Source organism: Mobula birostris, chromosome 10, assembly GCF_030028105.1.
Source record: "Mobula birostris isolate sMobBir1 chromosome 10, sMobBir1.hap1, whole genome shotgun sequence".
NCBI lineage: Eukaryota > Metazoa > Chordata > Chondrichthyes > Myliobatiformes > Myliobatidae > Mobula > Mobula birostris.
Window position 1 is genome coordinate 52,313,228 of NC_092379.1, and position 14,009 is coordinate 52,327,236.

The window sequence follows — 14,009 nt, forward strand, 5'->3', positions numbered from 1 at the left end:
CCAACCATTTTAATTCCCATTATGTCGGTCCATTGTCTCATCTACTGCCACGGTGAGGCCTCTCTCAGGCTGGAGGAGAAACACCTCACTCCCTGTGGGTGACCGCCAGCTAGACGGGATGGACAAAGCCCCGGGGCTATCTGCTGAGCGCATGCGCGACTTCTGACCAACACTGCGACTTTCGGCGCATGCGCACATGACCAGAGGAGCTTGTACATTGTTGGGGCATAAGATTAAAAGTGAATTGATAAGAGTCTGTCCGCGCCGGCTTCCTTCTGCCACGTACCACAAGTCCGTCAACGTACACAGCGGCTAATTTTAACACAACACGCTCTCGAAAAGAGTATGCTCAATATTCTCGTGAACTTGCAACTGGTTTCAGCCACCCTGATAGTTAAGATTTAACATACGGCTTATTTGAACTTCGCCCCTGATGTGAGGTTCCCGGTGTTTCAGCCGGTAAGGTAATTGAGTAAGTCTCTTTGCCCACACGGGACAGAAGTGTGGCCTGTCCTTCACGGAAACTCCCTGGTGCCTCACAAGGTGGGTTGACTGAAGCCCTTCCCGCACTCAGAACAGATTCACAGGGTTACTTCCCTGTGTGAACTCCCTGGTTTTTGAGTGGCTCAGTCGACTGAATGAACCCCTTCCAACACACGAAGAAGCTCCAAGGCCTCTCCCTGGTGTCAACTCAAAATGAGAGCCGGTGACTGACATCTCCCCGCTCTCAACTCTCTGAACATTCATCAGGTTAGACCACGGATGTAGTGAGTCCTTTCCGCACGTAAACCAGTTGTTTGTCTGATCTCTGGTACAGATATGCTGGTGTGTTCTGACAGCCCTGTTTAATTGAGTTTCATTTCAGACAGAACGCAGATGCAGGTTTCACGCTGGGATGAGATTTCAGAATCAGGTTTAATATCATAGAGCCATAGAACTCTACAGCACATTACAGGCCCTTCGGCCCACAATGTTGTGCCAACCATGTGTCCTACTCGAGAGACTGCCCACCACATAGCCCTCATATCACTGGCATATGTCGCAAAACCTGTCTTTGCAGCATCAGTACAATGAAATACATAAAAACAGAGAAAAAACTGAATTATGGTTAAGTATATATTAAATAAGTGGTAAAAAAAATGACAAGTAGCGAGGTTATGTTCATGGATTCAATGTCCATTCAGAAATCGGATGTCAGAGGGGAAGAAGCTGTTCCTGAATCATTGAGTGTGCGCTTTCAGGATTCTGTACCTCCTCCCTGATGGTAGAAATGAGAACAGGGCATGTCCTTGAGTGATGGGGATACTTAATGATGGATGCCGACTTATAGAGGCATCGCCCCGTATAGATGTCCTGGACACTAGTCCCCATGATGGAGCTTGCTAAGTTTACAACTCTCTGCAGCTTATTTTGATCCTGTGCAGTAGCCTCTCCCCTTCCCATACCAGACGGTGATGCAGCCAGTGATGATGATGAGAATGGACAACTAAAATGTTGGTACTACGAAGGAAGTTTGCAAACTCATTCAGTAAATTGAAGACTATTTACAAGTTTGTCTCCAGATTGGTTCATCTCAATCTTTTCCCTACACTGAACACGTGCTCAGGCTGTCTTTGCTCGGACTGGTGTGCTGTCTTGTCAAGCATCTGCTCCTCCACTTTCAAGGGCCGATGGCATTCAAGTGCTGGTGAACTGACCAACACAGAACCAACATGTCATTGTTTTTGACACCAACATACACAAATCCTTCATCTTTTCTACCCCAAAGTAAACACTTCATCAATCAGTGTCTTGGTTCAGTTTAACATCAATTACTTCTATGTTCTGAGATTTGTTGCTTTTAGCCTGGTGTATAGTCCAAATTACAAAATGCATAAATTGTGCAAAACAGGATAATGGAGTAATATTCACAGACCAAATATCTGGTGGTGAAGGGGAAGAAACTTTTCAGGTGAGATTAACTCAGAACTTTATAACCTGGATACACATAAAATGCTGGAGGAATTCAGCAGGTCAGGCAGCATCTATGGAAGAAGAGTAAACAGTCAATGTTTCAGGCCAAGATTCTTCAGCAGTACTCTTCTCCATAGATGCTAACTAGCCTGCTGGGTTCCTCCAGCATTCTGTATATGTTGCTTTGATTTCCAGCATCAGTGGATTTTCTCTTGTTTGCTATATAATGTAGAGTAAACAGTTGTAAACAATCACGAGGAATTCTGCAGATGCTGGACATTCAAGCAACACACATTAAAGTTGCTGGTGAACACAGCAGGCCAGGCAGCATCTCTAGGAAGAGTTACAGTCGACTTCTTGGGCCAAGACCCTTTGTCAGGACTAACTGAAGAAAGAGCTAGTAAGAGATTTGAAAGTGGGAGGGGGAGGGGGAGATCCAAAATGATAGGAGAAGACAGGAAGGGGAGGGATGAAGCCAAGAGCTGGACAGCTGATTGGCAAAAGGGATATGAGAGGATCATGGGACAGGAGGCCCAGGGAGAAGGAAAAGGGGGGGGGGAACCCAGAGGATGGGCAAGGGGTATAATCAGAGGGACAGAGGGAGAAAAAGGAGAGTGAGAGAAAGAATGTGTGTATATAAATAAATAACAGATGGGGTACGAGGGGGAGGTGGGGCATTAGCAGAAGTTAGAGAAGTCAATGTTCATGCCATCAGGTTGGAGGCTACCCAGATGGAATATAAGGTGTTGTTCCTCCAACCTGAGTGTGGCTTCATCTTTACAGTAGAGGAGGCCGTGGATAGACATGTCAGAATGGGAATGGGACGTGGAATTAAAATGTGTGGCCACTGGGAGATCCTGCTTTCTCTGGCGGACAGAGCATAGGTGTTCAGCAAAACGATCTCCCAGTCTGCATTGGGTCTCGCCAATATATAGAAGGCCACATCGGGAGCACCGGACGCCTCTTCCTAGAGATGCTGCCTGGCCTGCTGCATTCACCAGCAACTTTGAGTTGTAAACAATCTATATTTTAGGCCAAGATCATCAATCCTCTTGACCATAGATGCTGCCTGGCCTGCTGAGTTCCTCCAGCATTTTGTGTGTATTACTTTGATTTCCAGCATCTGCAGATTTCCTTGTGTTTACTCTATAACGTGGAGTTAGGTAACTGGTGCTCTGCAGTGTCTGGGGTGTCCAGCCGCTTTCATTCCCTCCACTGGCGCTTGCAAGCCACTACCATCCAGGCCATGCTTTCTTCTCACTGCTGCTATCAGGACGAAGGTGGAGGAGCTTCAGAACCACTTCACCAAGTTCGGGAATTTATTACCGCTCCCTCAACTGTCAGGCTCTTGAACGAGAGGGAATAACTTCTTTCACCCCGATACTGAACTTATCCCACAACCTGTGGACTCACTTTCAAGGACTGTTCATCTCATATTCTTGATATTTTTATATTTATTTATTACTATTACATTTTTTGTACTTGCATAGTTTGTTGTATTTGTACATTGGTAGTTTGTCTGTCTTGTGATGTACAGTTTTTCAGTGTTTCTTTGTATTTACTGTGAACGCCACAAGAAAATGAATCTCAGGGTGGTCTTGGGTGATATATATGTATCGACAGATCCACGGGCTGCTCACACCAACCATGGTGGTCTTTATAGCAACAAACCCTCACGAGCCAGAAACCAGTCTCTCCAGCATGTTTTCAGGAAATCTGCGATCTCTCTACAGATTTGTCCTCTAACTCCCACAGACTGTTGGGTGATATATAATATAGCCCCATTAACATGGCTTTACCTTCCTCAGTTCCACCCATAAGGCCTCACTAGATGAGTTCTCCAGTCTGTCCTGACTGGTAACACCACCCTTCCTCTTATAATCCCTCCAGCTCTGTCACGTCTAAAGCAACGGAACCCCGGAATATTGAGCTGCCAGTCCTGTCCCTCCTGCAACCAAGTCTCAGTACTGGCTACAATATCATAATTCCATGTGTTGATCCATGCCTTTCCTACAATACACAATTCAGAACATTAGTTGCTCAACTCCTGACTTTGTATGAGGTCTGAAAATGTGTATTCACAACCACTCCACTGTCTGTTCTGGTACTTTGGTTCCCATCCTCCTGCAAGTCCAGTTTAACCACTGCTTATCACCCCCCATGCAGCACCAGCAAACCTTCCCACTAGGATATTAGTCCCCCCTCCAGTTCAGATGCAGACTGACTCCCTTGCACGGACCCCACCTTCTATGGAAGAGAGTGCAATGATCCAAAAATCTGATGCTCTCCCTCCTACACCAACTCCTTAGACATGTGTTAAACTGCATGATCTTTCTGTTTCTGGCCTCATCAGAACGTAGCATGGGTAGCAATTGTGAGACCACAACCTTGGAAGTCCTGTCCTTTAACTTAGCACCTAACTTCCTGACCTCACTTTGCAGAATATCGTCACTATTTCTACCAATGTCATTGTACCTACATGGACCACGACCTCTGGCTGCTCACCTTCCCACTTCAGAATGCTGAGGACTTGATCTGAGGTGTCCCAGACCCTGGCACCTGGGAGGCAACATACCATCTGGGAATCTCGTTCTTATCCACAGAACCTCCTTTCTGTACCGCTTACTAACGAATCTCCTATCACCACAGCTTGCCTCTTCTCCCCCATCCCTTCTGAATCACAGAGCCAGACTCTGTGCCAGAGACTTGACCAGTGTGACTTTCCTCTGTTAGATCAACTCCCGCAACGGTATCCAAAGTGATATACCTGTTGCTGAGGGGGATGGCCACAGGGGTTCTCTGCACTGGCTGTTTAACCCCTTTCCCCTTCCTGACTGTCACCCAGTTTCCTGTGTCCTGCATCTTGGGTGTAACTACCTCTGTATATGTCCTATTTGTCACCCACTCTGGCTCCCGAATGATCCGGAGTCCATCCATTTCCAGCTCCAAATCCTTAACGCGGATTGTTAGAAACTGCAGCTGGATGCACTTCTCGCAGTTGTAGTCATCAGGGACACAGGAGGTTTCCCTGTCTTCTTACATCCCGCAAAAGGAGCATTCAACTATCCTGCCTGGAATACCTACTGGTCTAACTAAGTAAATATAAAAACAGAAAAAACAATAAATAAGCCAGGAAAAAATTATCTGAAAGCTTTTTCACCTTCTCTCACACAAGCCTTGAAGAGATAAAGCCTCATATAACCACTCTAACACTGTCCACTCCTTAACCAAAATGTATAATCTTCTTATTCCGGGCCTCACTAACACGTGGTGCTGGTAACAATCCTTTAACTTGACTCCTAACTCTCTGAATCACTTTCCAGAACCTTGGCACTCTTCCTCCCGATGTCATTGGTACCTACATGGACCACCACCTCTGGCTGCTCATCCTCCCACTTAAGAATGGCTGCTCTGCTTGCCCCTGCCTTATTTTATTCTGTTGTTGCCAATCAATCCCAATCACTAATTGGCATCTGCTCAAAACACCAAACTGCCGCAAATTGATGCCTTATGTACTCAATCAGTGAACCTGAGTGAGCTGTGTCTTCTCATGCTGCTGCGCAAACACATTTATTGTTTTTATTATTATTATTGTTGTTCTTCATCTTATTGTGTTATTTTTGTGCTGCATTTGATCCAGAGTAACAATTACTCCATTCTCCTTTGCACTGTGTACTGGAAATGACATTAAACAATCTTAAGTCTAATACAATCACAACTCATGATTTCACTCTCTCCCGTGATGTTCATTCCTCTCCCTGTAGCGCAAAGGCTGTGAACTGCTCTGGCAGCTGTCGCCTCTGAGAGTTTCACAACATTTTTGCTCTGCTGATACGATGAACTGAGGTTGAGGCTTGGACCCACTCCAGCTGCTCCGGGGAGCGGATCTCAGGATTCAATCTGGTTCAGAATGCAGTTGTGTGTGCTTTTCTCTCTTCCTCAGGTTATGGTCTTTCTTTATTTTAATTGGGGTCTTCTTCAGGTTTCTTGCTTTGTGGCTGCCTGTAAGCAAACAAATATCAAGGTGCATAATTTGTACATTCTTAGATAATAAATTTACTTTGAATCTTTGAATCATAGAGAAATATGTCTTAAGGTTCATGAAGGTTGTTATGGCTGGGAGTGGTAGTGGGGACAAGCTCCCACTACCTATTAAATGCTCTCAACGGCGTGTGGCTGAAATAGCCTCTGACCTTCACGTGTGGCTTAGCTACAAAGCCCACAGACTCATTTCTACTTATGGAAGGGGTAAGGGCAGACTACTGGCACCTTAAAAACCAGTTGCTTTGGGCAGATGGGGCTTGTCAGCCGTGATTGGTAGCTTGTCTAGGAGATGGAAATACCTGTTCCCTTGCGGCTATGAGGAAGACCAAGAGAAATATCCAGAGCTGGAGTCCCTAAGGCAGTCCCATGTTGAGTTCAATGCTGACTGGCAACTCCTGCGACACTGCTGGTGCTAAACTGTATTGGTCTTTGCCATTCCTTTGGGTTCATCAGATGCATGAGAGGGAGAGCTTGCTACAGGGGCAACAGCTTGGTCTCCATATTGTATCGCCCTAGCTTGTGTATCTAGACACTAGCTCGCAATATCCATGGTTGACCCTGACTGACAGAGGCCTCATCAGAGTGATACAGGCACCTTGGCCCAATGTGTCCAATGCCAACCAAAATCAGTGACATAATGGACAATAAAGGTTATCAAAATTATCAGGGGGATCTGGATCAGCTGAGTAATTAGGCCAAAGCATAGCAAATGGAGTTTAATTCAGACAAGTGGAAGATGTTGTATTTAGGAAAATCAAATCCATGTAAAACTTTCACGGTGCATGCATGTGCCCTGGCAAGTGAACAGAGGGCACTTTGAGTGCAAGTACACAGTTCCCTGACAGAGGAGTCACAGGTAGACAGTGTGGTAAAGATGACTTTTGGCAGTGACCTTCATAAGCCTAGGCACTGAGTGTAAAAGTTGGGAGGTCATGGTCTATTCCCATCAGATGCTGTTGAGGCCGCACTTACGAATTTTGGTCACCCTGTTACAATGAAGGTGTTACAAAACAGGCAAGGATTTTTTTTTCCTTTGCCTAGCTAACCTTTCGTAATCATAGAATACTACAGCACAGGAACAGGCCCTTTGGCCCATCTAGTCTGTCAAAATACTAATCTGAATACTCCCATCGATCTGCACCCAGACCATACCCCTCCCATCCATGTATTGTGCCTATCAAAATTTTGAAATCTAACCCACAGCTACCACTTCTGCTGGCAGCTTGTTCCACACTCTCGGTTCCGTGAAAAAGTTACACCTTATGTTTCCATTAATCATCTCCCCTTTCACCCTTAACCCATGGCCTCTATTTCTAGTCTTACCCAATCTCAGTGGGAAAAAAACCTGCTTGCAAGTTACCCTGTCTATACCCTCATGATTCTGTATACCTCTATCAAATCTCCCCTCATTTTCCTATGTTCTAGAGAATAAAATCCTATCCTATTCAACCTTTCCCTAAAACTTAGGTCCCAAGTAATTTTTTTTCTGTATTCTTTAAATCTTAATGATGTCTTTTCTGTTTGTAGATGTCCAAGTACACACAATACTCTAAATAGGCCTCAACAATATCTCATACAACTTCAACATAACATCCCAACTCCTCTACTCAATACATTGATTTATGAAGGCAAATGTGCCAAAAGCTCCCTCTATGACCCTATCTACTTGTGATGCCACTTTCAAGGAATTATGGAACTGTACTCCCAGATCCCTCTGTTCTACTGCACTCCTCAATGCCCTACTGCTCACTATGTAAATCCTACCATGGTTTGTTATCCTAAAGTGCAACTCTTCACACATATCTGCATTAAATTGCATCTGCCATTTTTCAGCCCATATTTCCAGATGGTCCAGGTCCCACTGCAAGCCTTCCTCGCTGTCCACTACACCTCCAATCTTGGTGTCAGCCACAAATTTGCTGATTCAGTTGATCACCAGATTATCTTCCAGATTGTTGATATATATGACAAAAAACAAGTCCCAGAACCAACCCCTGTGCCACTCCATTAGTCACAGTCCTCTAGAGAGGCCATGTCCCGTTTACTACCATTCTCTTGCTTCTCCTGTGAAGTATGTGTCTAATCCGATTTACTACCTCATCCTGAACGTCAGGCATCTGAACCTTCTTGACCAACCTCCTATGCAAGACCTTGTCAAAGACCCTGCTAAAATCCATGTAGACAACATCTACTATCTTTCCCTCATCAACTTTCCTGGTAACTTCCACAGAAAAACTCTACAAAATCAATTAGGCACAACCTACCCCACACAAAACCATGCTGACTATCCCTAATCAGTCCTTACTGATACAAGTATCTAAATACTTGCATATCGCCCTATAACTCAGGTCCTCTAATACTAGCAACAACTTCAAAAATCTTCTCTGCACTCTTTCCAGTTTAAATATATCTATCCTGGAACAGGGTGATCAAAACTGTACACAGTACTTCAAGTGTAGCTTCAAGCAAGTGCAAGTTCACATTTTTTTCACATATGCAAACACACCCAGAATATAAATGCCCATGAAATCAGAATCCATTGCTGTCTTGCAAGGGATTACCCACTGAAAGATGTTCTGATGTCAGCCTCCGAGACTGAGATCACAGGGTTATTTCAATGCACCTTGGAGCAGTGAGTCAATGGTTCTAACCCCTGCCATACTCTTGTTTGTAGGTGTGTTGATGTGCTCCTGTGTGTGGGTCCTATATCCTGAATATGCATGTCTCTTTCTGCTTTGCACGTTTCTGACCACCCCGTATTGAAGAACAGGTTTTGTTTTTACATTCTGTATGTCCATCACTCAATTTGACGATGTTAGAAAATGCACAAAAATCACCCATGGTAACCATAAAACATAGGAGCAGACTTGGGCTATGTTTGGGATGGCATCAAAAGCACAGGAGAATGATAAGAAAGAATAATTACTAAAAGTGGTGAGACAGAGGAGAAACCAGTTTTTTCCATTTGTAGCAATTAATGTCAGACTTCTGAATTTAATCATATTTAGGGAGCTCTTTGCTATGTAGGGTGTCCGTAAGTGGAACTCAGGTGACCCAGGGACACCCTGTTTGTGTGAGACACTCCCAATGTCAGTATGCCTGTGTGCACTTCTGTGAGCATTACCTTGCTGAAAGAGAACCCCTCTGTTCCTTCACCTCTCAGTGAACTTCTCTCTCCCAGTGAACACACTTGTATGTCTGTAAACCGTTCAAGGACCCACCTTTCTCCTGTGTGTCTGTGCATCTGGTTGTCTCTCTCCTTCCATTTATCAGTGTGTACCTCTCTCTCCCTCTGAATGTCTGTCTCCCTCTGTGTGCATCTCTCACTCTGTGTGCGAGCATTGTCTCTCCCCATCTATCAGTGTCTTTCTACCTGATTATTAAGGAGGACAGATGGACCATTACCACACCCTTAATAACCATGCAATTAAAATGTTTAACGTTCCCTTATGGACTGGTTACTATCTCACCCTGACACGTGACTCTGCTCGCTGAAGCTGCTGTGTACGGTTTGATGACTCAGTGGTTGGAACCACTGCTCCAACAGCCCAACCTCAATCCCACTCTCTCTGCTTTGTGTGTGTGTGGATTTTCCACTTTCGCCACGTGACCCCATGATTTCCCTTGGGTGCTCCACTCTCCAACCACGTCCCAAAAAGTGCGGGCTGGTGGGTTATCGGCCGAGACAGGGAAAATCTGACTCAGGAGAAAAGGTACCAGAGAAAGAGTGGGAGATCACAGGGTGGACACCCTACTTTGACACACAACAGAGTGAAAACAACAATAGGATGTCAGCAATTTATTTGTTTAAATAGGAACATAGTCAAACGCCAGAAACATTCATCATGTGAAGACTGAGGCAGCAGTCAGGATCCACTGGAAGTCCATTAACACAAAGAGGGGAGTTTGCAACAACAGAACAGTAGTGGTATTCGCGTACCTGAGGCTGCAGGTTTACTGGAATAACGCGTCTCTCACACAATACCTGTGTAAATGAGAGCTCGAGTGCCGTAGGTTGAAGGTATAACCGTGTACCACAATGTTACACACACTGCACATACACAAGCTCACTCTCATGCACATATAATACACGCACACACATTCACACTGACTATCACTCGTGCAGATCACATGTGCATGTATGGGCGTGTGCATGGAAGTCATGTGTAGACACAGATGCACAATCGCTTCTAAGCACTCGATTCGAGCACACACCAAAGCTCCCGTACACAGCTCTGCACACTCTGATGCCTGAACGCGCAGAGCCCGCACCCACGCAGTCACAAACCAGTGCGCACACGGTTCTCTGGACACAGCACCTGTGCGCCGTCTTTCAATTGGGACCAGCTGGTCAATGATCTACCTCACCAACGGGGTCAGTTAATAAAGTTATTAAACAAATAAGCTCACAAATTACAATTGAGCAGTTTTCAGGAGCGGGATACTCAGCTGTCCACTCTCCTCCTCGACCCCCCCACGCCACTTCTCAACCACTGTCCCTTCTGGCCCTGCACAGACCAACCCACTGCCTTTCTGAATTCCGGATTGACTGTCTCCGGCCTCACCAAGGTGCTCGGACCCTCGATGGGGTGGGAGGAGTGGGGATTGTGAGAAAAGATTATACAGACCAGGCCTGTGATCCCTGGAGTTCAGGAGGTGAGAGAATCCGCCCAGGGCTCTACAGGGTGGATGTGTGTGGTGGGCGGGGTGGAGTTGGTATCTTCACCTGGGGTTGTTTCAGACTGAGTTGTCCCGGATGAGGGGAGGCAGGTTTCACTGAGTCAGCTTACGAAGTCAGCCATTGAGGTCAAAGATGAGGATAAACTCCTATGCTCCAGAGGGAGCAGAATCTTTGGTGCCCTCAGTGAGGGCAAGAGGAGTGGGAGAGGGATGTTCAGTCACTGGGTTTTGGATATTAAAGGAACTGAAGAACGAATAATTCGACAGGGAAGGCTGGTAAACGTAAAATTGTGGCCATGGTGTATGTAGATTTCTGAAAGGCATTTGACAGGGTGCCAAACTGGAGGCTGGGATGTAAATTAAAAAGCCACAATATTGGAGAGCTAGCTGGCCGATGGTGTAGTGGTATCCGCACCAGACTTCAAGGCGAGTGGTCCCGGGTTTGAATCCAGCCAGCTCCTTACACACTTTCCCTCCGTGCCGGGTTGAGTGTCAAGGTAGCAACTCGGCCTCATAAAGTACAGATAAATGTTAAAGAAACGACGAACAGTGCTGCCCAATGCGCCGCAAGGTGAGGAGAGGAACAACCACAATATTGGAGGGAGTGTGTCAAAATGGTGTTTCATGAAAGCAGAGCGAATTAATAGAAACTGAGGGTACTGCAGATACAGGAATCCGGAGCAAAACACTGGAGGAACTTAGCGGGGGAGGTGGTGTCTGTGTAGGGGATTGGACAGTCGATGTTTTGGGTTGAGACCCTCTCCATCTGAGATATCGACTGTCCATTCCCCTCCATAGATGATGCTGATCCACTGAGCTCCTTGTGTTTTGTGTGTCTGGAGTAAGTGGGTTGTTTTCGGACTGGAAGGAGGCAACTTTTGGGGTACCCAAGGTGTTGGTCTATGGCCACAGTTGTTCACTGTTTAATGACCAGGAGGAAGAAATGAGATGCAAGATGTCCAAGTTTGCCGATAACACAGTGGAAGGAAATCTGATGACGGTGTTGTGATCCGGCAACAGGATACAGACCGGCTGAGTGAGGCTGTGAAATGGAGAGTAATGTGGGGGAAGTGCGATGTCATGCAATTCAGTAAAAGAAATTAAAAAGCAGATCATCTAACAGGAGACAAACCGCAAAAGAGTGAAAATTCAAATGGACTGGCTCTTCCAGTATTGGAATCAGAAAAAAAACGTTAGCAGGCAGATTTATCAAATGGTTAAGAAGGCAGAGTGGCAGTTTGGCCTTTACTACACAGGGACTGGAGTTTAGGAACGGAGAGGGGGTGTTGTTATGGTTGCACAGGTTGTTAGTAAGGCCACACCTGGAATTCTGTGGAGGGTTTTGATCTCTGAGCTAAAAGAAAAGGTAAGAGTAACAATGCAGGGTAATTCCTGGGATGATCTACCAAGAGGTGAGACAATTTGGGACAGAATTTAGAAAATGCTCAGATACAATCCCAAGGGGGCTTGATAGTGTAGCAGTTAGGCATCCTGATAGGGTATCTCTTCTCATCAGTGACAGAGCCAAGGACAGAGGTCGATTGCTGTATTTCAAATGAAGACGGGTGAAAATTTCTGGAATTCTCTGTCAGTGTGACACTCTGCCCAAGGGTGGGGAGTTTGAATTGCCGTGTAATTGATAAATATTTAAGGGAGCGAGGAACTGAGGGTGTAGGGGAAAGGCACAGGAGCTGAGAACAGTGTAGATCAAGCATGATCGCATTGCATAACGGGACTGCAGGCTTGAGAGGGCCCAATAGCCTCCTCCTGTTTCTCTGAAAAATCAGAGGGGGTGAGTGGTGAGTGAGCTCTGCCTCCACATCACAGATCCTCGCCGAACCGTGGGCCAGGGGTGATGGCAATCCTCCCATAGGGCTGGATCTGGTCCAGGCGGAGAACTTGTCTCGAGGCGAGCACTGTGGGAGACGACAGAGAGGGGTGATGGGGGTACGGTGGGGTGGTTGTGGGGAGGGCAGGAGATGGTGGGGAGTGAAAGGAACAGAGGAGGTTCGGGGACGGGAAAGGGAGATGGTTGGGGAAAAGGTGGTGGGAGATGGGAGAGTATATGGCAGGAGTTGTGGAGAGTGAGGAGAATTGGATGGTAAGGGCAGGAGAATGGGAGAGGTCGAATGACGGGGAGATGGTGGAGACTGAAGAGTGAGGGGAGATGGGGTGAGGTAGGGGAAGATGGTGGAGGGTGCAGGGTGAGGGAGACGACTGGGATAAAGCAGGGAGAAAGGTGTTGGGGGGGGAGCTGTAGGGAAAATTGCAGAGAGTGAGAAGAGACCGTGCAGAGGGCAGACAATAGGATGAAGGAGGGGAGAAGAGTGTTGGGGGAGCTGAAGGGGAGATGGTGGAGAGGGAATGGAGATTCTAGGGTACAGGGGGAGTTGGGTAAGGAAAGGTGGAGGGTGCCGAATGGTGAGTGTGATGAGGGAGGGAGGGAGGGGTGGAGGGTAGGGGAGATGATGGAAAGAGAAACAATAGGCAAGTGGGAGAGGGGGAGAGGGGGAGGATTTGGGCTGGAGAGACAGCAGATGGGGAGGGGTAGAGGGGAAGGGTAATAGAGATATAAAAGGTGATGATGGAAGGGACGGCGAAATGGCTGGGAGTGAGGGTGAGCAGGAGAGAGTCGCGAAGCTGGAGGAGAGAACTGGGGGTAGTGGAAGAGTGGGAGGGGACGGCAAGATGGAGGACATGAGGACAAGGGGAGGGGAGGTGCTACATTGTGCCACTCTCACTGAGAGGGCCTCAGCCAATACCTGGCCCCTCAGTGTGGGCCTGGACTTACCCAAACAGATGTAGAAGATGCGACAGATGTCTATGCGAGAGATGGTGGTGGGAAGAATCGTGTGAAGATCAGTCTCATCACGGTCAATCAACCCTCCGGACACCAGGCTGCGGAGAGGGAGTCACAGTGAGTGAGACAGAGAGGGATGGAGAGAGGGAAATGTAGTGAGAGGGAGAGAGACAGACAGTGAGAGAGAAAGAGTGATGGAAAGAGTGGGCAAGAGAAGGAAATATAATGAGAGAGATAGTGGAGACCATTAAATGAATGGCAAGAAAAAAGTGAGGGACGAGGGGTTTAGGGACTCAGGATTCAATCTCTGTGGGTGGAGTCTGCATGCTCTCTCTTTGACCCCAGGAGCTCTCGTTCCCTCCCACAATCCAGAGATGTGTGGGTTGGTGGGTCACTGTGAGGGTGAGAGGTGGAATCTGGGTTGAGCTGATGGAAATGTTGGAGGTGAGGGGACGGAAATGTGATTGGTATAGTTGGATAGTTTGCATGCACTCTGTGGGCCAGAGGTCCTGCTTCCCTGCTGGGTGCCTAC

General features: G+C 46.8%; 1 protein-coding gene across 1 annotated transcript in view; it reads right to left on the reverse strand.

Moving 5' to 3' along the window:
• Positions 1-12,333: 12,333 nt before the first annotated feature.
• Positions 12,334-14,009, reverse strand: part of LOC140203680 (meiotic recombination protein REC8 homolog) — a 40,230-nt gene continuing 38,554 nt past the window's right edge. The window contains exons 10-11 of the mRNA XM_072269727.1: positions 13,469-13,575; positions 12,334-12,593 (exon numbers count right to left, since the gene is read on the reverse strand). Coding sequence (XP_072125828.1) covers positions 12,499-12,593; positions 13,469-13,575 — 202 coding nt within the window. The 3' untranslated portion in view covers positions 12,334-12,498. The remainder of the gene's footprint in view (positions 12,594-13,468; positions 13,576-14,009) is intronic.